This window comes from Vigna angularis, chromosome 11, assembly GCF_016808095.1.
Source record: "Vigna angularis cultivar LongXiaoDou No.4 chromosome 11, ASM1680809v1, whole genome shotgun sequence".
Taxonomy (NCBI): Eukaryota; Viridiplantae; Streptophyta; class Magnoliopsida; order Fabales; family Fabaceae; genus Vigna; species Vigna angularis.
Genome location: NC_068980.1, coordinates 21513495 through 21540404, shown reverse-complemented (window position 1 = coordinate 21540404; position 26910 = coordinate 21513495). Strand labels below are relative to the sequence as shown.

Below are 26910 nucleotides of genomic sequence, written 5' to 3'. Positions count from 1 at the left end.
CCAGAAAAGGTTACAGACCAATTTAAAGAACGAGTGAATCGACTCAGAGATTAAATAGTAAATGAGGAAATACAAAACAGAATTCAATTTTAGTGAAGGAGATAGGGAAACTTTGCCAATCCCTTGGGATGCAACTTTGGATCCATTGGCAACAGTAATGAAATGAGGAGTTTTCGGAGAGGACATGGAAGAAAATGAAGGGATGTTACCAAAGATATGATCTGAGGCATCTGAGTCAAGAATCCATGGACTATGACCTTCCACAGATTGAGAGATGCAGGCAGTTGACACATTTGGCATTGAGGAGGATTGGCCAAGATTAGAAGATTTTTCAGACTTGTACCTCAAAAACTCTTGATACTCTTCATCAGAAATTCTAGATTCTGAATTATCAGATTTAGACACATGAGCAGCTTTGTCTGGAAAGCCATGCAAGGAATAACATTTATCTTGGGTATGACCCATTCTCTTACAATATGAGCATTGAGGACGTCCACTTCGACCCCACGTCCTCCTCGATTACTCCTACCTCCTCCTCTTCCTCGCGGTGTCACCATTGCTGATGTTTCAATAGCATCACTTAAATTCTCTTCCTTCACCAATGTAGGTACCCGAAGGAGTCGAGTAACTAAGCCATCCATCGACGGGATTTGATCACCAGCTAAAACTTGATCACGTACATGATCAAAATCAGAGTGTAAACTTTTCAAAATTAGGACCATGTAAAACTTGTCAAGCTTTTTGTTGAGATTTTCTAATGAATCAGCTACAAAGAAGTTCTTTAACTCTTCTACCGCAGCCCGAGCTTTTGCTACATGGGAAACCATATCATGGTTGACTTGTTTGAGAGAAGTTGCTCTTTGGGTTGCATCAAAAAGACGTTGAACATCATTAGCAAAAATATCTTGGGCCCTTTTCCAAAAAGAGGAGCATGTCTTATAGGGTCTCAAGATATCTAGAACCTCTTGCTCAACTAATTGCCACAAAACAGCACATAACTGAAAGTCTAATTTCTGCCACTGAGATTGTTCTTCATCTGGGACCATAGAAATATCTTGTCCAAGGTGATTATGGTGTCCTTGACCAAGAAACCACAATTCCACAGCAGAGGACCATGATAAATAATTTTTCCAATTCAGTTTTGCAGATGTAATGATAGGGGTTTCAAAAATGGGACTTAGGGTTTCAAAAACGTGAAGGAGAAAACCCTAGGTATGAGCCCAAGCCAACGAAACGAAGAAACAGAAACCAAAACACACTCAAGAAGCCCCGGCGAGACGATCTGCAGTGATGCGGTGAAACTCCGACACCGGGAAGGCGGCGCGTGCAAAACACGCAGCCGAGAAGAAGCGGCGCGTGACGGCTGGTGCGGAGGCTTCGGAGGACGGGACCACTAGGGTTGGGTTGCGCTTCTCAAGGCGCACCTAACCCTTGACTTCGCCGGAGAAAACGACGTTCGACGGCGACGGACTGGCCGGAAAGAAGCGGCGCGTGGCGGCTGGTGCGGAGGCTTCAGAGGACGGGACCACCAGGGTTGGGTTGCGCTTCTCAAGGCGCACCTAACCCTTGACTTCGCCGGAGAAGGCGACGTTGGGCGGCGGACGTTGGCGGCAAACGGCGGAACTAACAGTGAGACGATGCTGCCGACGATAGACCAAGAAGACAAAGAGTTGGCTCTTGATACCAACTTGAAGTTGAGAGAAAATGAAGAGTCTTATATTTTGATTAAGAAAAAGTGATACACTTTACTACTGTATTTATAGAAGACAGTAGTTCTGAAAGATAAAAAGGCGGGAAGCCCCTAACAAAACCCTAACATAAGTATTAATAATAAAATAATGACATTATACTTCAACAAATACAACTGGGAACCATGAGCTTAACCTCCTTCACCAGGTCTGAACCGGTCTACAACTCAAAGTAAAAAACTGTCTAACTAAAAACAATAAAAGAAGTCCTTTTATAAAGACCCTTTTCCCGCCCCACTTAACTGTTTAGCAGTTAAGTACTCTTCCTCACCTTTCTCCTCTCATAAACCTTCCATGTCCTAACATTACTCCCCCCTTGAGAATCAACCTTGTCCCCAAGGTTGAACTCTGGAAACTGTTCTTGCATCACCATTTGATCCTCCCACGTTGCACTATCCACCCCTCTGTCTTGCCATTCAATCAGTACTTGCTCTCGCTGGTCTCCTCCTTACTGCTGAACCCGTCTGTCTAGCACCTTGGTTGGCCAGCATAACTGTCCACTCATTTGTAAGTCTGCTGGCAACTCCTTCTCCACTCGATTTGTCCTGATGGCCAACTTCAGCTGGGACACGTGGAAGACCGGATGGATCCTCGCATTCTCAGGTAGTAGCAATCTGAATGCTACCTCTCCTATTTTCTGAAGCACCCTGAACGGCCCATGATACCTGGTTGATAATTTTGGGTGTAGTCTCACCGGCATAGAAGTTTGTCTGTGCGGCCAGATCTTCAAATATATCCAATCATCCACCTTTATAGTCACCGGCCTCCTCTTTCGATTAGCCTGCTTGACCATCATATCCTGAGCTCTCGTCAAGTGGAATCTAAGCTGTTGCAACGCCTCGTCACGCGTCTGAAGTTCCTGGGCTACCGCTTCAACCAGTGTTTCCCCCGGCACAAACTTGGCTAAAGCTGGTGGCGTCCTCCCATAAACCACTTCAAACGGTGTGCTTTTGGCCGCCCCCTGGTAGCTGGTGTTGTACCAGCATTCTGCCCACGGAAGGATCGGGTTCCAGCTTTTTGGCTGTTCAAACAAAAACACCTCAAATATCCTTCTAAAACCCGATTCATCACTTCTGTCTGTCCATCGGTTTCCGGATGGTAAGACGTGCTCATCTGAAGATGGGTCCCCTGCAACTTGAATAGCTCCCTCCAAAATAAACTGAGAAATAATGGATCTCGGTCACTTACTATGGACTTAGGCACTCCGTGTAATTTCACTACTTCCCTCACAAAAGTTTCGGCTACGGTTCTCACTGTATAAGGATGTCTGAGAGGGATGAAGTGTGCATACTTGCTTAAACGATCCACGACTACCAAGATGGTGTCACACCCTTTGGACTTCGGCAACCTCATAGGAAATCCATGCTGATGTCTTCCCAAATAGCCTGCGGAATTGGCAACGGTTGTAAGAGCCCTTGTGGTGAAGCGGCTAAGTACTTGTGTTGCTGGCACACTAAGCATTGGGCTACAAACTCTGTTACCACCTTCTTCATCCCGATCCAGTACAGGGACTGCGCTATCCTCCGGTAAGTGCGGTATACTCTTGAATGACCCCCTATTGGAGTTGTATGATACTCTGCCAGCATTTTCGGGACCCAGTCTGACTTGGCCGAGATGACCAATCTTCCTTTGTAATGTAGTCGCCCATTCTCCATCGTGAATGAGGAATTCTTATCTGGATCACGGGTGATGTCTGCCACAATCTTCTTTAAATCTTCATTTTCTTCTACCTCCTTTACCACTTCCTGGAAATCCTTCCAGTACGGCCTCACGATTCCCTTCAGTTCCTTCTCCATATCTAGACTGTGTTTCTCGGTTCCTTCCTCCACTTCTTCCCTTTCCTTTCGTGACAAAGCGTCAACTACTTTATTGGTGGCTCCCGTTCGGTACACAATCTCGAAATCGTAGCCAAGGAGTTTGGCAATCCAATGTTGTTGAGCTTGAGTGGTTATCCTCTGTTCCAACAAAAATCTCAAGCTCTTTTGGTCAGTGTGCACGAAAAACCTCTAACCCAGCAAATATGGCCGCCAATGCTGGATCGCCATCACCACCGCCATGAGCTCCTTCTCGTAAATCGACTTCCCCAAAGTTCCCTCCGATAATGCTTTGCTAAAGTATGCTATGGGTCTCCGTTTTTGCATCAACACCGCTCTGATTCCCACCCCTGATGCGTCGCACTCTACGTGGAAAGGCTGCGTAAAGTCAGGTAGCGCTAGCACCGGTTCTGACGTCACTACTTCCTTTAATCTTCCCATCGCCTCCCTGGCCGCCTCTGTCCACACGAAATTCCCCTTCTTCAGCATCTCAGTTAGCGGTCTCGCTATCTTGCCGTAATCTCTTACAAACCTTCGATAGTACCCCGTTAGGCCCAAAAACCCTCTCAGAGCTTTCAACGTCCTTGGTTCTTCCCAGGCAACGATCGCCTCCACCTTTTCTTCATCCATCTCGTCCCCTTTCCTCGTTACAACATGCCCCAAATACCTGATCGAGGTTTTCCCGAATTCGCTCTTCTTCCTGTTGGCACTATTGTTTTTGTAAGCGGTCCAACACCATGTTCACTTGCTGCAGATGCTCCGCCCACGTAGCGTTGTACACGAGAATGTCATCGAAGAAGACGAGAACGAACTTCCTCAAATACGGTCAGAATAGCTCGTTCTTGGCGCTTTGGAAAGTGGCGGGGGCGTTGGTGAGGCCGAACGGCGTTACCAGGAACTCATAATGCCCCAAGTGGGTCCTGAACGCCGTCTTCTGGATTTCCGCTTCTCCCATCCGGATCCGGTGGTACCTGGCTATGAGGTCCACCTTCGAGAAATACCTCACTCCTCTAAGCTCGTCAAGCAGCTCTTCGATCACCGGTATGGGGAACTTGTTGGGGACGGTGGCTCTGTTGAGCGCTCGGTAGTCTATGCAAAATCGCCAGCTTATGTCTTTCTTCTTTACAAGAATCACCGGGCTCGAATAGGGACTTATACTTGGTCGAATAATCCCTACATGCAACATTTCTGCCACCTGGCGTTCGATCTCCTCTTTCATGACATGTGGATAGCGGTATGGGCGCACGTTGACAGGGTCGGCCCCATCTTTTAAAATGATTTGATGTCTCTCTTCTCTGTTAGGAGGCAGTCCGCGGGGTTCCCTAAATATCCCCTCATACTGCTTCAAAACTCTCCCCATTTCCTCCTTCTGCTCCTCCGTCAGCCCCTCTTCCCCTCTATCCTCTCGTCCCGATCTTCTGCTTTCCGAGCTCCAAACCAGAGGCCATGTCTCTGATTCACTCATTTTCAACAAATTTTCTGGTTCAACCACCCTTCTCTCCAACGTCGAATCCCCTTTTATGATAATCTTCTTCCCTGCTTGTCTGAACGACATGGTGGACTTCCCCAATCTAGTGTAATCTCACCCAATTTGGCCAACCACTCAACTCCGAGGATCATGTCTACTCCTCCCAACTCGAACAAATAGAACTCCTCAATTTCGGCTCCCCCCATGTCGACCACCACCCTCGGACAACACCTTCGGGTCTTCTTCTTGTGGTCGTCCCCCAAGCTTACATGATATGGAAAGGTGTCTTCCATTTCGAGCTTCAGTTCCTCCACAAACTTCTTACTGATGAAGTTTCGCGCCACTATCCACCAATATCAACACGACTTTTTCTCCCACCTTCCCTTGTAACTTCAACGTCTTGGGTTGCGTCAGCCTGCCAGCATAGAACGCCGATAGCTCCATGCATGGTGGCTCCAACTCTACCTCTTCCCCTTCAACATCCCCTTCTTCATCTTCCGCCAGTATCACCACCCGTAAACTTTTCTCAGGACACTGGTGCCCTGGGCTAAATGGCCCCCCACATCGGAAACGCCTTCCTTCTTCTCTGCGTTTCAGAAACTCTGGGTAGGGCAGGTTTCTTGAACTCCGTCCTCAGTTATCACTTCCTCCGTGAATTTCGCCTCTCACTGGGCCGCCTCCCGTCGCGCTGTCAAGTCTTATTGACCCCACGCTCTCGGTCGGGGTCGTTCTTACCGAATTGCTCCTGGGCGGATCGGTTCTTACCACCACTATTCCTCCTCCTGTCGTTCGTCCCCATGATGGGGAATTCTTGGATGTCGTCCCACCCATCAGACCTAGCCCGCGTAGAGCCTCTTCGACGTCTCGCACCAGTTTCATTGTCGTCATCAAATTTCGTGGGTCATGCAGTCTAACCTGGCATCGCAATTCCTCACGTAGGCCCGCCAGAAAGTATCCCAACAACTGGTCGTCCGGAAATGCCTTTGTTTGTCCGGCCAATGCTTCAAATTCTCACGTATTCTTCCACGGTGGCCATTTGCTTGATCGCCGCCATCCTTTCAAAAATGTCGCCGCAGTAGCGACTCTCAAACCTTATCAACAACGCTTCGTTGAGTCCCTCCCACGATCGGTCGCTCGCCTTTTCCTTCCAAAACTTAAACCAATAACCGGCACTTCCATCCATGCTAATATGGGCCAGTTCGATCTTCTCAGCCTCCGCCACCTTCTGTATCTCGAAGAATTTTTCGGCCCTGTTAATCCAGTTCAAAGGATCGGGTCCTTCAAAAGTGGGTAACTCCACCCTTCGCCTCCAATTGGGTTGGTTCTCTGAACGCTCCCCATCTCTTTCTCCTTCGGCGTCGTCGCGCCGACCACCCTCATTATCATTGACTGAACCATGGCTCCCGTCAGAGCTCTCTCCGTTTTGCTTGGTTCGCACACCCATCAACCGCAACAGTTCTTGGATGTCTTTACGCATCGCGATTGAGTCTTGCTGGTTTGCCGCTGACTCCGCCTTCAACCCGTCTACTGCCATTTCCAGATGTTCCATTCGTCCTTCAACTACATTCATTCTTCCTTCAATTCGGTTCTCCAGAGCATGTAACTTCCCTTCCATCGTGTTTTCCCTCCAATTTGGATCCAGCAGGTCGGACCACTTTGTTAGGAATCTAGGTAAGAATCCTAACTTTCTACCTCACTCGCACACTTTAGTAAAACTCACAACAAGAAATGGTAATGAATCGGTTGTATTCACATCAAAGAATCAAGAATACAACTGCGAAAACCAGGAGCTTAACCTCCTTCACCAGGTCTGAACCGGTCTACAACTCAAAGTAAAAAACTGTCTAACTGAAAACAATAAAAGAAGTCCTTTTATAAAGACCCTTTTCCCGCCCCACTTAATTGTTTAGCAGTTAAGTACTCTTCCTCACCTTTCTCCTCTCATAAACCTTCCATGTCCTAACAGTTGGTGTCATGGGCAAATCAAATAGAAGAAGATCAATTGCAGGGATATTTCTTTGCAAGGTTGCAATCTAACATTCAAAATTAGATTCCACTATAGGATCCAAAGGACTTGATTAGAGTTATAGATATTGCTCTAAATGTGGGAGAAGGATCACCAACGAAGAATCACACCCTCCATAGTGAAGAAAAAACCAAAAAGTAAGTGAGATTTGTAATAGAAAAAAAAATATGATGGAGGAAGAAGGGGATACATCAATAAAGAGCGTAAATTATAGGCTGTGAAGGTCAATTTCTTGATAACCCAATTACACAGTTAAACAATGAGTTGAAGGTGGAGATGCCCCCAAGCAACATTCTTCCCCAAAATCATTTTTACATGATGTGAATAAGAATTCATTGCTGAACTTAGATATGATAATGATTGGAACATCAACATTGGAATTTTGGAATTCCAACTTACTGGGTTCAAAGTCTGTTATACAAAAACCACTATCATCACCACCACCCAAGCCTCTAGACCTGTATTTAAAAGCAATAGCTAGTGAGGTCCCTTCCTATGTGATAAGATAGTATCACAATGCCATCAGTAAGGGTAGATAACGCATTGATGAAGATGAGTCATGGAATCAAGCTTCCACTATTCCAACCTTGAGGACAAGGTTGATTTTTGGAGTGTAATGTTAGGACACATGGAGAAGAGAAATTAGTTAAGATAGTTAGAGTCAGTTACTTGAGATGTTAGTCAGATATAAATAGGAAAGGAGGAGGTGAATTTTGTAGATTGAGCTTTAGCTCTTTGTGAAGGGGAAACCCTTGAAGGAGAGAGTGCTCTCATGTGTTTGTATTTAATAAAAAACCTTTCTTTTCTTTCACTTTTCAATTATTGGTTCCTAACACCTTGTGGAATGACCAACCCTGATAATCACTACTCCATTGGACTAAACACCTGAACCATAGTCCTGACTTTTCACTCCCATTTTGAGATCAAACTGGCCCTATTGTGTCGGTTTTGGATCAATGATCCTTCCTCCATTCCAACCCTATTTAGTTGGCTATTTCGTGTCTGACTAGTTATTCTATGTTTTACTAATTTTCTCACTATTTAACACAGAAACCTAATATGTCTATTTTCACCAACTATGCCTCCTTGCTATCTACAAGTTTGATGGTAGCAACTATGCTCCTTGGGCCTTAAACATCAAACATTGTCTCAAACTGTTAGGATATTTATCCTATTTTATCATCATTATATTGTGTCAAGGTTACCCTATTTATCATGATTATATTGTGTCTAGGATTACCCTATTTATCATGATTATATTGTGTCTAGGATTACCTATTTATCATGATTATATTGTGTCTAGGTTACCCTATTTATCATGTACTATTGTATCAATTTATTCTTATAAATAGAAGATTATGAGAGGGATCAATTAAGCCCTCTAGAATTATTTTACAGTTTAATTCTCAAGTTGGTATCAGAGTAGGTTGTCTGAATCTTTTCTACCGTTGTCACTGGTGGCTGTGGCCGCTGCCATCGGCGGTCTTAAAATTTTCATCTTTTCTTAAATACCTCAATGAGCAATCCTATTTTGGTTTCTATCTAGTCTCAAAACCCTAGTTGTTCTCCGCAATTGTCCGAAACTATTTGTCGCTGTCTGGCACGGTTTGCCGCTGTCTGGTGCCGTTTGTCGCTGTCTGGTGCCATTTACCGTTGGCACTATTTTTCCACTGTGAGGAGCTGTCCACATAAGTTTGTCACCATCAACCTCTATTTCTTGTCATTCCGACGTCGTCCGCTAATGCCCGCCACCGACCACCGCCACAGTTCAATCTAGCAATCAATGGATCTGGATTGCCTCCTTGAGCCATGGTCAACCCTGTCTGTGTCAAGGGCTAGTTCTCATCCAAGCACCGCCACGTGCGCCACATCTGTTCAATCTCCGTCGCCGCTGCCGTCTTGTTTTCTCTGGCGAAGTTAGGAGTTTTGGGCGCATCGAGGAGGGCAACCCATCCCTAGTCGTTGCCTCATTCTCATCCACACGCGCTGTCATGCACGACTTCTCTCCGATAAGCTTCCGGCGCGTGTTTGTCACATGTCACCTTCCCGGTGTCGGAATCACATCACGTCACTGTCGTTCGTCTCGCTCGACCAAATAAAAAAGGAAAAAAGAAAAACTCTCTGTTTCAACATTTTACCTCTGTTTCAGCATTATTCCTTAGCCTCTTTCATAATGTGTGTTTAGCTTTGCATATTGTAGCAGCTGTGATGTTCTTGATGGCTTGTGTGATTTATTTACAAGTCTCCAAGGAGAGTCAGTGCTATTAGTTGGTTAACATCAAGGAATTTCAACACCAAAGTCATAGGTTGAAGGTTCCTCATGACATGAGGGGAGTCTATTTCTATCAAGATTCAGAATCTTAGTCAAACAATTTCATCAGTCCCTTGTCTGATCTGTTTTTGGATCCTTTGATGAATAAATGAGCCCATTATGATCTTCCACCTTCACGATTTGTCATCGACACGTCATCATTTTCGTCATTTATCGTGAGGGGGAGTATGTTTCCAGCCACTGCAATATGTTTTCAGCCACTGCATGTCTCATCAGTCAGTGATGTCAGTCCCTGTAGTTTTGTCCTTTCAGCCACTGTAGGCCCCCATCACCTCATCAGTCAGTGATGGCAGTTCCTGTAGTTTTGTCGCTTCCAGCCACTACAGGCCCCATCAGTCAGTGATGGTATTTTTGTCCCTACAGTTTGTTGTTGTCTACCATTGTTGGTTGTCATCCACTTTTAATGGAAATCTCATTTATCAAAGTCATCCTTGTTGAAGTTTCGTGGTGTTAGTTGAAGTTTTGTGGTTGTCCACTGATGGCCAATATTATTCTCCATAAGCTGATGTGAGTTGTTTGTCAATCTGTGTTTTTGCACTTTTGTTATCCGTTGACCATTATCATCGGTTTGCTACACACTCTTGAAGACGAGTCCTATATTTCAAGAAGAGTTTCTTTGGCTATGCTGGATTGTGAGTTCAATTTGGTTTATAGACATTCTCTCTCGATGCTCTGAAGCATATGTGTATCTTGTTCGAAGCCAAAGTTACCACATCTATTGTCTCGACATTTTAGACAAGTTGATTTTGTTGGATTGAGTTTGTTTATTTCAAGCTTGGTACATACAATTTGTATGCTCCAGCTTGAGGGGGAGTGTTAGGATATTTATCCTATTTTATCATCATTCTATTGTGTCAAGGTTACCCTATTTATCATGATTATATTGTGTTAAGAGTTACCCTATTTATCATGATTATATTGTGTCTAGGATTACCCTATTTATCATGATTATATTGTGTCTAGGATTACCTATTTATCATGATTATATTGTGTCTAGGTTACCCTATTTATCATGTACTCTTGTATCAATTTATAGAAGTGGACTTTAAGCCTAACTCAACCCCACAAAACCGGCTTGTAAGGTGAGGTTTGCACCTCACTTATATATTATAATTTAGCCTTATCTCTAGTCGATGTGGGACTTCCAACACACCCCCTTCACGCCGAGGTATAGACATCTCGTGCGTGATAGTAGAAATTGGGTGGTCCAATAGCGGCCCGACAACGGGTGGAATAGAAATGCCCAAGAAACAAGAAATATCGCTAGGATAGACTCTAACCATGGCTCTGATACCATGTTAAATATAAGGGAGATTTCTCCTAATCTTCTCCACTATATTTAACAATTCTTATAAATAGAAGATTATGAGAGGGAACAATTAAGCCCTCTGGAATTATTTTACAGTTTAATTCTCAAGTCCATATCATACATACTAAAGAAATTGAGGTTGAAATTTACCAACCTGAATGGAGTCAAATTAATCATCTTTGTGTATTCCTTCTCTATCAAACAAATTGATGCTCCCACAACACGTGCCAACAAGTTTGAATATAGGCCAAGTTGATTTACGCTAGTGAAATACGAAATCTCTAGAGTACATCAGCATCATGCAATGGCAACATAGACACTTAATGGAACCATGTTGGCCTACCTAGGTCATATAAGTGACTTTCTTTGTATGATTTTAATGAACTTTTGTTCCCCCTAACCAAGGAATTGGAGAATTGTCATACCTTTTTCATGTTACTAGCTTTGTATGGCTTACCTGCAAAGCCCTCATGTTCGAGACCAAATATTAGAATCTCATTTTGTCCCTACTACTACTTCGACCTCTTTACTTTGCGTTCCCACTAAAGCAACCACCTATTCAACATTTAGTCCTGGCCTATGCAAGCAACTTCTCCTTTATAAGCAACCTATCCAGCTGAAGATTTGGGTCGTGCACTTTGGGGATGCCCATGAGCTCTTTGATGTCTTCAACACTATTACATGTGGTCTTCATTCCCTAGATAAACTTCGTAAAATTTTGTCAATGTGGTCATATACCTCATAATGTCTTCCTAAAGAACAAAACTCATTTGAGATGGTTTGGAATTTCGTGAACATGCTTTGGATGCCTTTAATTTCCCCTATATTATATTATCAAGCAAGAGTATCTCACATTTCTTTGGCTCCTTTGAAGGAGTGGATCTTTGAGTATTCTTCTTCAAAGAGTGAGTACATCAAGCCATTTTGTGCTTCGATGTTTAGCAGATATTCATGCTTTTGCTCATCAGCCCATAGCATTATAGGGATAGGCTCATCACCATCATCTACTAGAATGTAGTTACCACTCCCCACCACATCCATCATATTTATGTGGCATGACTCAAAGAATGTGATCATGTGTTACTTTCAGCAATCAAACTAATCACCTTTAAAGAGAGATAGTATGTTGACAGCTTCACCTTCGTCATCCATTTGTTGGATCACTTCTTGTTTTGCAAAGAACTAATCTAAAAAGGTTAGCTTATAAAACTAAAAAAACAAGAGGGTTGGATAGAGCATTAAATTGCATTGAAAACATTTTTATAAGACACAAGTGAGGGTCTACGAGGATTCTCTACTAAACTAGAAATAGTTTTGAAAGATTTTCTTGAGTTGTGAACAAATAGCATACACTAGTGTTGAAATATGGTGTAAATATTGTATATTTACTTGTTGAGATATTTTAGGAAGTTTTAGATTTTATTCTGTCAAGATATTTTAGAAAGTTTTGGATTTTATTCCTATTGGTTCAATTTTGTAAATTGGTTGTATCTTGGTTTCATTACAGACGTATGAATCCCACAATCTAAGGGATTTGTTTCCTAGAATAGGTTGTGCTTGTTTCCTAATATATATATATATACATATATATATATATATATATATATGTATGAATATGTATATGAGATTTAATTTCATCCTTTATTCTTGTGTAAACCTAATTGCAACTTTCATTGTTGTAAACCTTATTGTAGCCTTTATTGCTGAAAACCTAATTGCAACATTCGTTGTTGCATTTTCTTTGTGTGTCTAATCAGCCTTTGTTACTGCACAATCTCATACCTCCATTGTTTTTGGGTCTTTGTGTAGTTCACTTATCAATTTATTTCTTTATGCCTTATTTGCACATAATTGTAAGGGTTGAAATAGAAAATGGAGACAAGCGCCACAATACTGGAGAATTACATAGTGTTCCCCACGTTGTTCCTTAAAATCAAGGAGGACCTATCTAACTCAACCATGAGAAGCTAGAAAGAGTAAGGTCCTTCCTAACTGAAATGGAAAACCCAATGTATTCATTGACATATTCTAAATTTCCATTGGTGCCCCTCCCTGAATAATTTTCCACATTTTCCCCCTCTCTTAGCAACAAGAAAATTTCCATTGATGACGGAAACATGATGATTGTAGTTGGTCTAGGAGATGTCCAAATAAACCCAACCGTGGTTCTAAAAACTGTTTTGCATGTTCCTAAATTGTTTGCATGTTCCTAAATTGTTCACAAATCTGATATCTATACAAAAACTCATAAAGGATCTCTTATGTAATGTGGTTTTTTATAGCAACTCTTGTATATTGAAGGATAAAAAATAGGGAAGAATGATTGGACATGCTAGAGAATGGAATAGCCTTTATTACATGGAAGATTTATTAAGAGTCAATCTTTTGTTTGAATCCACCATTAGCAACATAGAAAAACTTCAAATGTTTCATTGTCGTCTAGAACATCCTTCATTTCATGTCATAAAGCTATTGGTTCCTTCCTTTTTCAAGGATTTAAATCTACATAGTCTTCATTATGAGGTGTGTGAGCAGGCAAAGTACATGGTTACTCTAACGAAGCCAAGGGGAGGGAAGCTACAAAAATTGTTCTTATGACTTCACTTTGGAATCATGTCATATTTACTCTCAAACTAATGGTTACTCTTGTTCATGTACTTTGTTTAGTGAGTAGAGAAAGAAAAGCAACTATGGCTATATATATGAAGCAATGGATAAAGTCAAGGAAACAATAATGAAGTCATTCAATAACAATGAAAGTACATATAAGAATGTATTTACAATCATTGATAATAGATGGACATGCCAACTTCATAGCCCCTTGCATGCAGCCAATCACTTTTTGAACCTAGGGTTCTATTATTCCAACCCGAAAACGGAATATGATTTGAAGGTACAAATGGTATATATGCTTGCATCAAGAGGTTGTGTCAAGTAAAGATTTGCAACAAAAAAAAAATCAAGTGAGTTGCCTCTTTGTAAGGGTTGTAGACTCTTTGGTGACAACTTTACCGAAAAATCAAGGAAGACCATAGTCTCAAGTGAGAAACTTAAATGCTTTCTAAAGTGCATGAAGATATAATGGTTACATTCTAAGTTACTTTCTTTATTTTCATAGCTCAATGGTGAAAGAATTATGGGCCCACAACTCCAAACTTAAAAAAGCTAGCAATCAAAATTTTGAGCTTGCCATGTAGTTCATTGGGATGTGGCCGCAATAGAGTGTATTTAAAAAAGTAACAATTGTTGGAAGTCCCACATAGACTAGAGATAAGGTCAATTAAGAGTATATAAGTGGATGTAAACCTCACCTTACAAGTCGGTTTTGTGGGGTTGAGTTAGACTTAAAGTCCACTTCATAACATGATACCAGAGTCAGGTTAGAGCTTATCCTAGCGATATTTGTTGTTTGTTGGGCATATTGTTTCACCCGCTATCGGACCACCCATTAATGTCTAGTCTCACGCTTGAGATGTATATACCTCGACATGAGGGAGGTGTGTTGGAAGTCCCACATCTACTAGAGATAAGACCAATTAAGAGTATATAAGTGGATGCAAACTTCACCTTATATGCTGGTTTTGTGGAATTGAGTTAAGCTTAAAGTCCACTTCTTAACAATAATATTGTTAATGACATGACTCGTGTCATTATTATAGTTTTTGCATAATGTAGAAAGAAATCAATCCACGTTTTACTTATTCATAATGCAAATTCATTCAAAAAAAAGGGAATAAGTTGTTGCACGATATTGTTTACATAAAGTATAACCAACAACTTGCTCAAAGATACAAGACCATATTGTACTGAATGACATTGATGAATGCAATGTGTAGTTAGTAGGACAAGTGAATGATGATAATGAAGAGGAGGCAAACGAGTTGGTTTTTTATAAGAATTCCACTCTTAATTTGGCAACTGTTTATGAAGCTTCAGGTATTGGAGAACCAACAAGGTTTGTATTTCCAATGGGTGGAGCAATTCTTTCAGGGTATTGTAAGGAGTCAGTGGTGTCATCATCTTCATGTGAGGCTAAATACATTTCACCCTCAATGGAGCTTGTCAAGCCTCAAAAATGAAGATTAAAATTTAAGAGCCTATGAAGATGTTGGTAGACAACAAGTCATAGATAAGCTTGGCTAAATATCATGTTCATGGAAAGAGCAAGTATATTAAGACAAGATTTCCCTTCCCAAAGATCAAGTAAAGGAAGCAAGAGTTAAAATATTCCAACACTAATGAACAAGTGGCTAACAAACCCTCCAGAGCCAGACCGATTTAAATTGATTAGAGAGATAATAGAAGTGCAAATTATTGCTAATATGAGTTAAGGGGGGAGTGTTGTAGATAATTCAAGTAAAGTTTCCTTTTACTTAAGTTGTTAGTGGGGTGTTAACTAACTACTCGTAACTGTAATATATCTTGTTTTTTCTCTCCCTGTAATGACAAGGATTCAACTTGAAGTCTTGAACCTTTCTGGGATGGTGATCCAAAAAGCAAATTGTCGTTGCCCAATCCAGAACAGAAGTATTGTTCTTGTTACCGCTGAAAACATTTGGATCCAAATCCTTCTCTCAATACTTGTCCAATATTCAATTCCCAGCATCTACTAGAACAATGTCAACAAACACTGTAGCTCTTGCTCATAATCCTGCTTTGCATGCTCACACCAAACACATGGAGTGTGACCTTTCTTTGTTCGAGAAAATACACATTAGCAAACAAATTCAACTACTACATATCCCTACAGAACATTAGTGTGCTTACACTATCAATAGTATCCTCTCCCCCGATAGGTTTCTTGTGTTAAGGACCAAGCTCAGTATGAGTGATCCCGATGTCTCTCACACTCCTCCAGAGATTGTGGGAGGTATCTAAGTTAGATATTCTTTACTATAATATATCTGTCTACTTTCTCTATTGAGCCTTGGGCCCTCCTCAGTCTGAGTTCAGATAGTCTATTGAATCTCTGTTTGATAGTTTATGTATATATAGTAGACTCTCTACTTTTAAAGATGGGTGTAATAATTCATTACATTAGTTAAATTCAGTTCCATTCTTGCTCTCTTACTCTTTGATATTCAACAATACACAACCCACAGGAAAATCATTAAAAAGTCAAAAGAAACTACAAGCTTCTACTTAAAAGATTTCAACCATTTATCATTCCAAAGATGCTTAATGATAGAAGATACATGCATCTTCATAGAATTAATATCAATTAATTATTTTGTTCAGCTTTTAAAAATCAATATAGTTCATTCAAATTCAACAAAAGAGCATATAACTTTAGCCAGAATCACTTATATGCAATAAGTTACAACCAAAAATATTCATCTTCAAGTCAAACTTATATAAAATGGAAGTTGACTCAAAGTAAAAGTCCAGCAATACTTGATGTGGAATATGCAAATTATCAAAGTACACATAAAATGCAATTAGCCTCATTTCTTTAACATCAAAACAGAATTAAAATAGAACAATTTCCAGTCATCATCACAAGCTTGAAATCAGAAGCAGATTACAAATTGTAAAAAGAGGAAGTACAAATATATTACTCAAACCTGGCTTTCTTCAATTACACCATTTCGCAACCATGATCTACAAAGTGCATATAGAGAAGCATCCTCCGTTATTCTTACCTATAAAAATATAAGATAATTATCACATCTTAAAAATGTTGCAGGAATAAAGCCAAGATATTAACTCAAGGTACTAACTAGTTGCCATAACCAACACTACATATTTATGCACCGTATAACCTCCATAGTCAACACCTATGTTGGTTTCTAAGGTCATCTCACACCCCTTTGTAAATAGAATTCCTTTTCCAAGAGCTCCTTTCAAGTACTATAGAATTCGATAAACAGTTCTGACAAGAGTCACCTTTAGATTATGCATGAATTGACTAACAACTCCAACAACATAGGAAATGTCGGGCCTAGTGTGAGACAAGTAGATCAATTTCCCGACCAGCCTTTGATAAGATTGTCTATCCACAGCTACATCTTCAATTAATTCACCAAGTTTGTGATTTTGTTCAATAGGTGTCTATTGGTTTACATCCTAATTTACTAATTTCAGCCAATAAATCCAGCACATACTTTTGTTCGGAGAGGAAATACCATGATGTCAATGAGTTGTTTCAATTCCCAAGAAATATTTTAATCTGTCAACCTCCTTAATTTCAAATTTTGTTATCCAACATTTATGTAAGGCTTCCATTCTTACCTGATTATTTCCTATTACAATTATATCACCTACATAGACAATTAGTACAGTAACACTCCCTCTAAAGTTGAATGCTAAATAAACTGTGTATTTAAACCTTGGTCTTCATACAATAGTAAACCTGTTAAACCATGCTCTTGCAGACTATTTCAATTCATAGAGTGCCTTCTTTAATTTACACACCTTTCCCTCCTTGTAAATTTCTTCCTCTAGATTCTCATGCAAAAAGACATTTGTGACATTGATGAGAATGATTGTTATGTTACAATGTTCTTCCTTGATGATAAGGTTACATTGTTTCCATAGTAGGAAATTATTATTCAAATAATCAATCTGTAACTAATTCACGAAAGGTCCAAAATTGAATTCTGTAATGAAGGATATACAACCAAAGACTCAAGGTACAAGATGATTTGTTGCCCTATAGTCCAAGAAAAATTTGGAGTAGTTGAATAGGATTTTTATTGTTTAGTGTTATGCAGGGTAAACAATTGACCAAATACATAATAATAAGAACAGCTTCTCCCCAATATTAATTTGGTACACTTTTATGGAGAAGAGGGGCTCAAGTTACATTTATGACATGCCCAAATTTTCGTTCTACCAACTCATTTTGTTGTAGGGTGTTCACACAAGAAGATTCATGAATTATCCCTTGTTCATTGAAGAAGAGCAATGTTTGGTTGAAAAAATCTTTGGGATTATCGGAACAGACTCTTTAATTTAATGGTTGTCTCAAATTGATCTTTAATCATTTGCATGAAGTTTTTGAAAACTTGTCTGACGACACTCAAGTACAATCATCAATGAATATGACAAACCAATAAGTCTCGGATAGGTTAGGAATACTAGAGGGTCCCCACAAATCACTGTGTATCAATGCAAAGGGAACTATTTTCAGTAGTTTCCCTATCTCGTACCATCTTGTACTAGACATTTAAATAATGTTTGTATATTTCATCATCTAAGGATTTCCTCAAATGATTTGAATGTCTTCTCTTCCATTTCCAAGTTGTCACCAAGCTTGCACATTCTAGACTTTAACCACAAATTCATGTTCTTTTTGCATCCATCCTTCCAACCACTGTCAAGGTTAGATCTCCTCCCTAATCAAAATGACAGTTTGAAGTGTCTTAGAATGTGTCATATAGCATCCTTGAGCATCATCACCAAAATCACAACCTCAAGTCTACACACATGATTTCCCTTTTCAAGTATAGTTCATTCATCGTGCTCCTAAGATCCATTCAATTCACCATCAATGACATTTTGTTCATCTTTGACATGTTTGGGTGATTACAAAGCCTAGACATGTTAACAAACTCTAAGATCCATTCAATTCACCATCAATGACATTTTGTTCATCTTTGACATGTTTGGGTGATTACAAAGCCTAGACATGTTAACAAACTCTCACTGCCAACAAGTATAGATCCTGACACCTACCCAACTTTTGTCATTTCACTTTCCCAATCTACTTGCTCCCCCTTCCAATCTAATGATCAAAAACCCCATTCCCATTCTAAGTAATTGTTTTGTTGCTCAGAGTCACAACATTAAGTTTTTGGTCCTCTGAAATTTACCCAACCTATACTTTTGACAAAAATGGTTGCAAACACAACTTAATCTTTATAATCCCAAATGGAAGCCAAGTCCCCTTCCATATAGTGCAAAAAAATTTATTTCAAAGCATTCCAATTACTTATGTCTACTTGGAGAAGTTGAATGATAATCTTGGAGAGTAGATTTTAAGTCTAATTCAACATCACAAAATCACCATAAAAAATGAAGTTTGCACTCACTTATATTATAATTTTGTCATATCTCTAGTCGATGTAGAATATTTGACACAAACCCTCACGACGTCCACCACTGTCCAATATTATTCTCCATAGTTTTTAGAATTTCTCTCTCCCGTTCATCCATGGCTTCTTCCACGGTTGTCTCTTATAACCTTCTTTTATCACCGGTGAGTTTGTCCCATCCATATATGTTTTTTCTCCCATGGTGGCTCTTCAACAATGGTCTCTTTATCAATTGGATGTCAACAATGCATTCATTAACGGCGATTCGCAAGAAGAGATTTATATGGAGCAACCTCTCAAATTTGTTACTCAGAGGAATCTTCTGGGTTTATTTCGTCTTCTATGTTGTCTTCGCAAATCATTAACAATTTGGTGTCACTCGAATGTAGAAACAGATATTTTCACTGAGTCTTTATTGATTATATTAGTAACAAGCTTGGTACATACGATTTGTGTGCACCAACTTGAGGGAGAGTGTTAGATATATTACATCTTATATAGATATCTTATCTTTATCTTATCTTTATCTTTTATCTTTAGTTAATTTGTTATTATTCCTTATTTATATTTTGGGTTTAGCCTATATCTCTTCTATTATAAATAGAGTACCCTATGTGTACATTCAACACAAAGAAAATTAATCTCATACATAGTTTTCACTATATTCAACACACATGAACAAAGGATACTGAAAAACTAGACCATTCTTAATCACAAACATTATTGACCCCTGTCTCTATACTCGAAGGAAGAAGTGTCAAAAGTTGTGGATTTGGCGACATGATTGGGTGGTCGAAGCTATTCCATGAGATAATTGAAGTTGGTGGGAAAATTTTGAATATATTGAAGTTAGTGGGAAATTTTGAATACCATTTATGGGTTTCATTGACTAATAAAAAATGTTAGATATTTTTGGTTCACTCCAAACTTTGAACATCTTGCACCTATTGGAAAAAGGCTTGCAATTTGCCTGTTTATTGTATTCAGTATTTGTTTGACTCAGTTCTGCATTAGTCATCTTAGAAAACTAGATGACAACATGACCAATTTCGTTGCTTATGCAGAGCTATAATACAAGTGTTGAAAATGTTTGTATTGGTTGAGATCAATCAAGATTATTTTAAATTGAAAAACTTGTATATGGCACTTGTTTTGTTGTTCATGCACTACAACTTTGACATGTCCCTAACGAAATTCTAAATAGCCAAGAGGTTCCCACATGGACAATTCAATTAGTCTTTTGAGTGCTACTCCACCTAAACCTATGGGCTTCCACTCATATACAATTAAAGCATTAGCAAAGTTCCACATCTTAGGATACTTGTGGTGGATGCAAGGGTAGACAAGGTTGATGGGACCACAGAGGCTACCTACTGCACTTATTGTGAAATGTCCAAGCCAAATTTATGACTGAGAATTATTATTCCCTTCACAGGTTCCCTGATAAACTCTTCATGTTAATAAGTTATAATCCCAAATAAAACTCAATAACAAAAGTGATTCTGATAGCAAATGCTATCAGATCATGTATTTTCTGTATTATATAGCTGTAAAATCGTTATATATAAGGAGAAGAAGAAGCCTATAAAAATAGTTAGAATATTAATGGGTTAGTTCGTTAGAGGGGTTACTTATCTATAAATAAAGGAAGAATGATAGGAGATATTCATATTTTGGTGATCGTAAATTGAGCATTTTTGTGAAAGGAGAAATCCTTTGGTAAGGGAAAACCTGGGAGGAGAGAATGCTCTCCTATTTCTTGTACTTCTCATCCTGTCCAATAAAAATATGTCTTCTCTTTCTCTTTTGTATTTGCTGGTTCCTAACAAAAATACTATAATAAAAAGTGTAAAAGCATGCAAACATAGGGACAAGACTGTAGCTCCAAACCATTTGCTTACACATTTTCTGAGCTCCTTCACTTTTGTTCCCTCCACCCTTTATATAACAAAACCACTCTTATTCTCTCTCTACAACTAACTCGCTCTTTTTCTTGTTGCTGCCTATAGTGGAAAAGGGGCCCTAACTCCTTTTGGGCATTCAACTGTAAACATGTGCAGGCTTAGGGAAGGGGTTTGGATTCCTATCAGAGTCAGCCCATGATATCAAGTTAACGGACAAAATTGACAGTGAAATGAAAAACAAAGGAACAAACGGATCAAAGACCAAGGATACTTGCATCACAACGACTAAAAGTTTACAAAGACGACTTTAATTCATAAAGAAATTAAAACAAGACAATCAGAATAGGCGTAGGACTCGTATAACTACCAAACACATTATGTGCTAGAGATGTAATGTAAATGATACTGTTAGTAGGGAAAAGATAAGCCCACTGTGCATATTCCTAAGAAGATTAACAAGCACCTATATTTCTCAATATGTAATTAAACACACACGAACAGAATTTAATTTAACAATAACAAATCAATGATTCATCATAAACAAAAAATGTAAAAAAATTGCATTGCAAAGAATGTAAAATAAGAGAAAAAGAGACTCACTTTTCGATCTCTAACAACAATGTAGGTATCCTCTCTGATTTTTTCCCTGAGAAACCAATCAGATATATCATCCATTCCAGCTCCATAACCAATAAAAAACACACAACACAACCATGTATACACCACGTGTCAATGAAAATAAATTTACCTGGTACTCGAATCTTTACCGCCATTAATATCAGAAACCGCAGACCGAGACGCAGCCTATAGCCAAAAGGAAAGCAACAACAAAAATAAAGGAACAATTTGAAACCCACCATAATTCTATTTCTACAAAATTCAATTCAATTCCAAACTAAATCGAATCGAAATGTTACTATCATTGAACTAGGACAAAATCTAGAAGCTCAAAACAAAAAGGAAAAAACATAATCATCATTCATTCCCTCTAATACATATCACTCATTCACAAAATTCAAAAAAGCGCAAATGGGGCATCAGATTTGGAACCTTTTTAACGGGAGGCGAAGCAGTGGGTGTGGCAGCAGCGTTGCCCACGTGGCCAAAAGGCACGTGAGGCGGTGGCCTGGCCATGTGCAAGGCGTGACTGAGGTAATCCAAGTGCATACCGCGAACAACGCCGCCGTACACCATAGCCGGAGGCGCGAACGCGCCACCTGAGACGCTGTGGTCGACGGCAGCGAGGCCTCTAACACCTTTGGGCGCGAACGGGTAGGCGAAGTGAGGGTCGTGGGGTTTGGCCAAGAGAGGATTCGCTGGGGCGCGAATTGGAAGGGTTTGTTGCTGCGAAGGGTAGTGCTGGTGCGGCTGAGGGAGAGGCGACACAGGCCGCGATGCAGTGGTTGAAGCGGTGGCAGGGTCGAGAGGCATGGTGGTAGTGATGGTGGTGGTGGTGGCGGCGACCGCAGTGGCGACGGTAACTTTTTAATAGTGGTGGGAGTGGGGAGGAAAAGGAAGCTGCGAAGTTGTTTTTGATTGTGGCGTAAGTTTGGGTTCTTATTTGGAGAGAGGAAAAAGGGAGGGAAAGGAAATTGTTAATTATTGTCCGGTGAAGTAAAAAAAAAAATAGGAAAAATAATTAATAACAGCTGAGTTTCAGTTTGGTATGTGATGGGATTCGTTATGGAAAAAAAAAGTGTATATAACCTGACGAGTATTATTATTTGAAAAAGGTTAATGCTTTCTTAAAGTTTGAAGTGAATACTTTTTAAAAATTAAAAAATATTAAAATCTTTAACTTTAGAAGAATTTGTTTTAATTACTAGATAAATATATTCAAAACAGTAAAGTAATTTTTTAAATTGTTTTTATAACCCTTAAATAATTTGAAAGATTGAAACTATAGTTTTTTTTCAAATTTAAGATATTAAAATAATTATTTGAATTGGGAAGATAATAAAGGGTTGAAAATACTTATCTTGTATTTATGCATTTTTATTGAGCTCATATTTTAACCATGGCTTAGTTACGGTATATTTACCAAATTATTCTTCTTACACTTGCAGTAAGCTCTTTCAAGTCAAACTTTTTAGGTAGTTCCTTAAAGGGGTTATTTACTAAAATTTTATTGTGATAAATTAAGTAAATTTATAATTGTTAAATTAGATTGGTTAATATTCTGAATTTGTTCAGTAATGAGTTGCACCTATTTATAAATGGTATATAAGGGAGTCTAAGACTTTTAATGCTTAAAGGTTGTATAATGAACCTTAAATACGGACATTCACCAATGGATGTGTATTGAGATAAATAAACCGCAAATGAAGGTTATAAAAATTTACTTTTCATGTAAGACACTATCATTTGATGTAATTACTTTGAGGATGGTAGGATATTGATAAACTTAAGGACTACTTAAGAAGACAAAACTTAAGGAAAAACTCTTAGAAGTGGCAAAAGCAATGAAGTGACATTCAAAATAACAAAATAAAAATAAGAACAAATTTAAAGAAAAAAGGAAAATGAATTAAAGAATGAAGTAAGAAGAACGCCGTCATCTTGTGATGAAATCCTAAAGGATAAATGCAAAGAAGATTTGTCACTTAAAAAGCTCTATAGAAAAAGAAAAAAAAAAGAATAAAACATTCTCAAAAACACTTAAATTTATCTCACAAAATCAATTTGTATTCTATCATCAATTGTAAATTTACAATAGGCATGACACCTTATTTACAACCATATGGTAAGAGTAAGGGGAGAAAGAAAAGTAGTTTCAAATTGGTTACAAGTAATATGAACACAAGAAGAAAATAAATAATAAGTGTGAATACAAAATAAGATAGCACCTAGTATGTATAAAGAAAAACTTAATTAAGTTAATGAATAAACTATGTATCAATAATCATATGTTTAACACCTAGTTAGTTTCTAATCTTTGCTATCAAATGAGTTAACCTTGAATCAAGGAGAGGCATATGGAGTAGCTACATGGGGCAATCCTTTAATAAAGGAAGAGGCATGTGAAGTAATTTCAACCTTCACATGCAATTTAAAGTGACATGTCTAAATTGTTAGGTGGAACATTTGTTAGCAAAAGAAAAAGGATAGAAATCATTCTTAAAGGCTAAATTTTGATAATGATAAAATCAAGTCCAAGAACTTAAAAATCATGATAAAAGATATTGGAAGACTTGTATTTTGTTCATATATTTGATTAAGTTTTTGTAATAAGTCATATATTAGTGAAAAAATTGTTTGTAGGACTTAACTTAGATAGTTACAAAGCATCACGCACATAGATCATTCAAGAAAGAAAAAGAAGATAATAGATATCATTCTTCAAGAGTAAATTTTGATGATGATAAAAACAAGTGTAAGAACTTAAAAGTGATGATAAAAGATATTGGAATACTTGTGTTTTGTTTATGTATTTGATTAAGTCTTTGTAACGAGTCATATATTAGTGAATAAATTGTTGGTAAGACTTAACTTAGAGAGTCACAAAGCAAGTTGCACAAAAATCATTCAAGAAAGAAAAAGAAGATGATGGAGATCATTCTTCAAGAGTAAAATTTGATGATGATAAAAGTAAGTCCAAAAACTTAGTGATGATAAAATATATTGGAAAACTTGTATTATATTTATGTATTTGATTAAGTCTTTATAATAAGTCATTTATTTGTGAATAAATTGTTTGTAGGACTTCTTATCTTAGAAAGTCACAAAACATCACGCACAGAGATCATTCAAGAAAGATTTTATTTATCCAAAAAACTTTGTGATAAATGATTAACACTAATGATAGTTGATTATCTAATTTTTCACGAGAGACACTATGATAATTAAATTCCACTGCTAGTAAATGATTATCATAGCAAAAAATATGTTTTCAGAAAAGTTTATGCGATAATCGATTATCTCCAATTATCAGTGGTAGTTGTGATTTGATTCTTCAAATTCTTGACCAAATTTTAAAATAAGAAGTCTATAAAATTTGGGGAGACCTATTTCAAAAGCATTTTTTTGAGACTACTAAAGAAACTCTTTGTGTTTGGGAAAAATGGATTTGAAAAAACTAGTGTGGGTAAAGCAATAACTTTCACCAAATGAGTTATTGTGTGAATGAGTGTTGTTGTAATTGTTAAGAGAATTTGTTCATCATTTGTGTGACTCAAAAGAAGTGTTGCATTCCTTATGTGATTCAAGGAAAGTGTCTTTCATCTCTTGTGTTTTCAAGAGAAGTGTTCTCTAAACCTTAAACTCTTGCTTCTGTGATTATAAGTTTAGTTTACTTTTAGTGTTTGAGTTAATCCGTCTTTAGAAAGATTAACAAATGGATGAAGAGTTTTTTTGATTTGAATCAGTATAAAATATTTTTGTGTATGAATTTTTTATTCCCTACTCTTTTTATTTCACCGGAATTATAAAATAAGAGAAAAATTATAATTGAGGTTAAATTTCGAAGAAAATTCTAAAGTATCAGTTTTTGTTAAACAAATCAAACTTTTTTGGTTTTAGTCCAACATAAATATTTTGCACAATGACTATAACAATTGGTATCCGAGTTTAGTTTGATAGTTTTTCAAGATAAGGTTCAAAATGATTGGAAAAAATCAAACCTTTGCTAATGGTGTCTTCTATTAATCAACTTCCACTTTTTGCGAGTGAAAATTATCCCTTTTAGAAAGTTAAAATGCAAATTTTTCTCGAATTTTTCTTAGATTTTTCTACAAAAATGGAAATGAATAACATGATTTAACCTAACATTTAATTGAATAAAAAAGTTTGACAAATATCACTTAAAACAACAATAAAAACAATTGCTTATGTGCATAAATATCCCAAGCCTAACACATCCGACAAAAATATACAAACGAGGTAATCTATATGATACAAACTAGACATACCATCAAACGATATAATAACTAAGCTCTTTGAGTATTGTACTTATGAGATGAGTCAAACATATTATTATCTTGAAGATTATAATTTTCAAGCATATTATCCCAGATGATTATTACAATCCTTACTAAAGTCTTGAAATTTTCCAAACACAACATTAGCTCCTTAACACATAATTAACATGACAATTAAATAAGCTTTGTTTCTTGTTTAACCATCTCATAATCTCTTAGCACATGATCAACATAACTCACTATAATGTATCTATTAGTTCCCCAAAAAAATCCTTCATTATATATATATATATATATATATATATATATATATATATTCAAAATGATTTTATATTGCAAGATTCATAATCTTATGCTATTTTATGATATTAAAAATTTACAAATCAAACAATCTTAAAGACACAAAACAACAAAATCAAATGTACTTAATTTTTTAACACATGTATTGTCAAACGTTCAATAATTAGGTATCATGTAACAAAAATTATATGAACATGAGCTTGCAACATTTATGTGAGAGCTGAGAAAATTAAAGAAGGATAGAGAACGACAGGTGCTGCAAGGAAGTGGACCGTTCGGTTTTGACGGTGGTATATAACTGAGAGTTTCAAATTATGTTCCACTTTCTGCATGCACTATCTCTTTCTCCAACCTTCTGATATCTTCCTTCTCCTCATTCTCTCTACAAATTCTCTCTAGAAAATTCTCACTTTCTTCATCTGATCATCAATCAGGTCGTGCCTAAGCTTTCCTGGTGTCAAAAGCTTCCTTCTTCACCAATCAAAAACAATCTTTGAATTGGTAAGTTTATCCTCTTCTCACAAACTTTGGTTGTTGTTACATGCAAGCCAAGTCTCGAGTTGCATGTGTCCATCAAATTTCTTTTCTAGTTTCTGACTTCATTTTGGTCCTATATTTGGTCTTTTCTCACCAAACGGTGATCTATAGGTGTTCATAAAGTTTCTTTCGGTGCAAGATTCAAGTTGGGAAATTTGGGATTTAAGCTGTTCAGATTTTCTAAGGTAAGGGAAGCTAGTTAATTCAATTGTTTGGTTGATGATGTATGAAAACGTGGTTTGATGGTTTTGCATGTGGGAGAAATTGAATGTTTGTGTGATCGACTTGGTTTGTTTGACATGTTAAATGTTGTGATTGTTGAGTTGTAGATTATATCTATCTTGGAAGGAATTCTGGGTTGAAAAACATTCAATTTTGGTAAATTCTAGTGTGTATTTCATTATGCAGAAGTTCTATAGAATTATACAGAATGTTGAGCGTTCGTTGTTGACTGCTCGGTCAGGTTTAGGTATTCAGTCTTAGCGGTATTCATTTTCATAGTAGTATTTGGTCTTAGGGT

General features: G+C 38.0%; 1 protein-coding gene across 1 annotated transcript in view; it reads right to left on the bottom strand.

The window, feature by feature from the left end:
* LOC108334454 (uncharacterized) overlaps window positions 1–22220 on the bottom strand; it is a 29332-nt gene extending 7112 nt beyond the window's left edge. The window contains exons 1-4 of the mRNA XM_017570310.2: window positions 21688–22220; window positions 21386–21441; window positions 21238–21283; window positions 16262–16339 (exon numbers count right to left, since the gene is read on the bottom strand). Of these exons, the coding sequence (XP_017425799.1) occupies window positions 16262–16339; window positions 21238–21283; window positions 21386–21441; window positions 21688–22068 (561 nt within the window). The 5' untranslated portion in view covers window positions 22069–22220. The remainder of the gene's footprint in view (window positions 1–16261; window positions 16340–21237; window positions 21284–21385; window positions 21442–21687) is intronic.
* Window positions 22221–26910: the final 4690 nt, after the last annotated feature.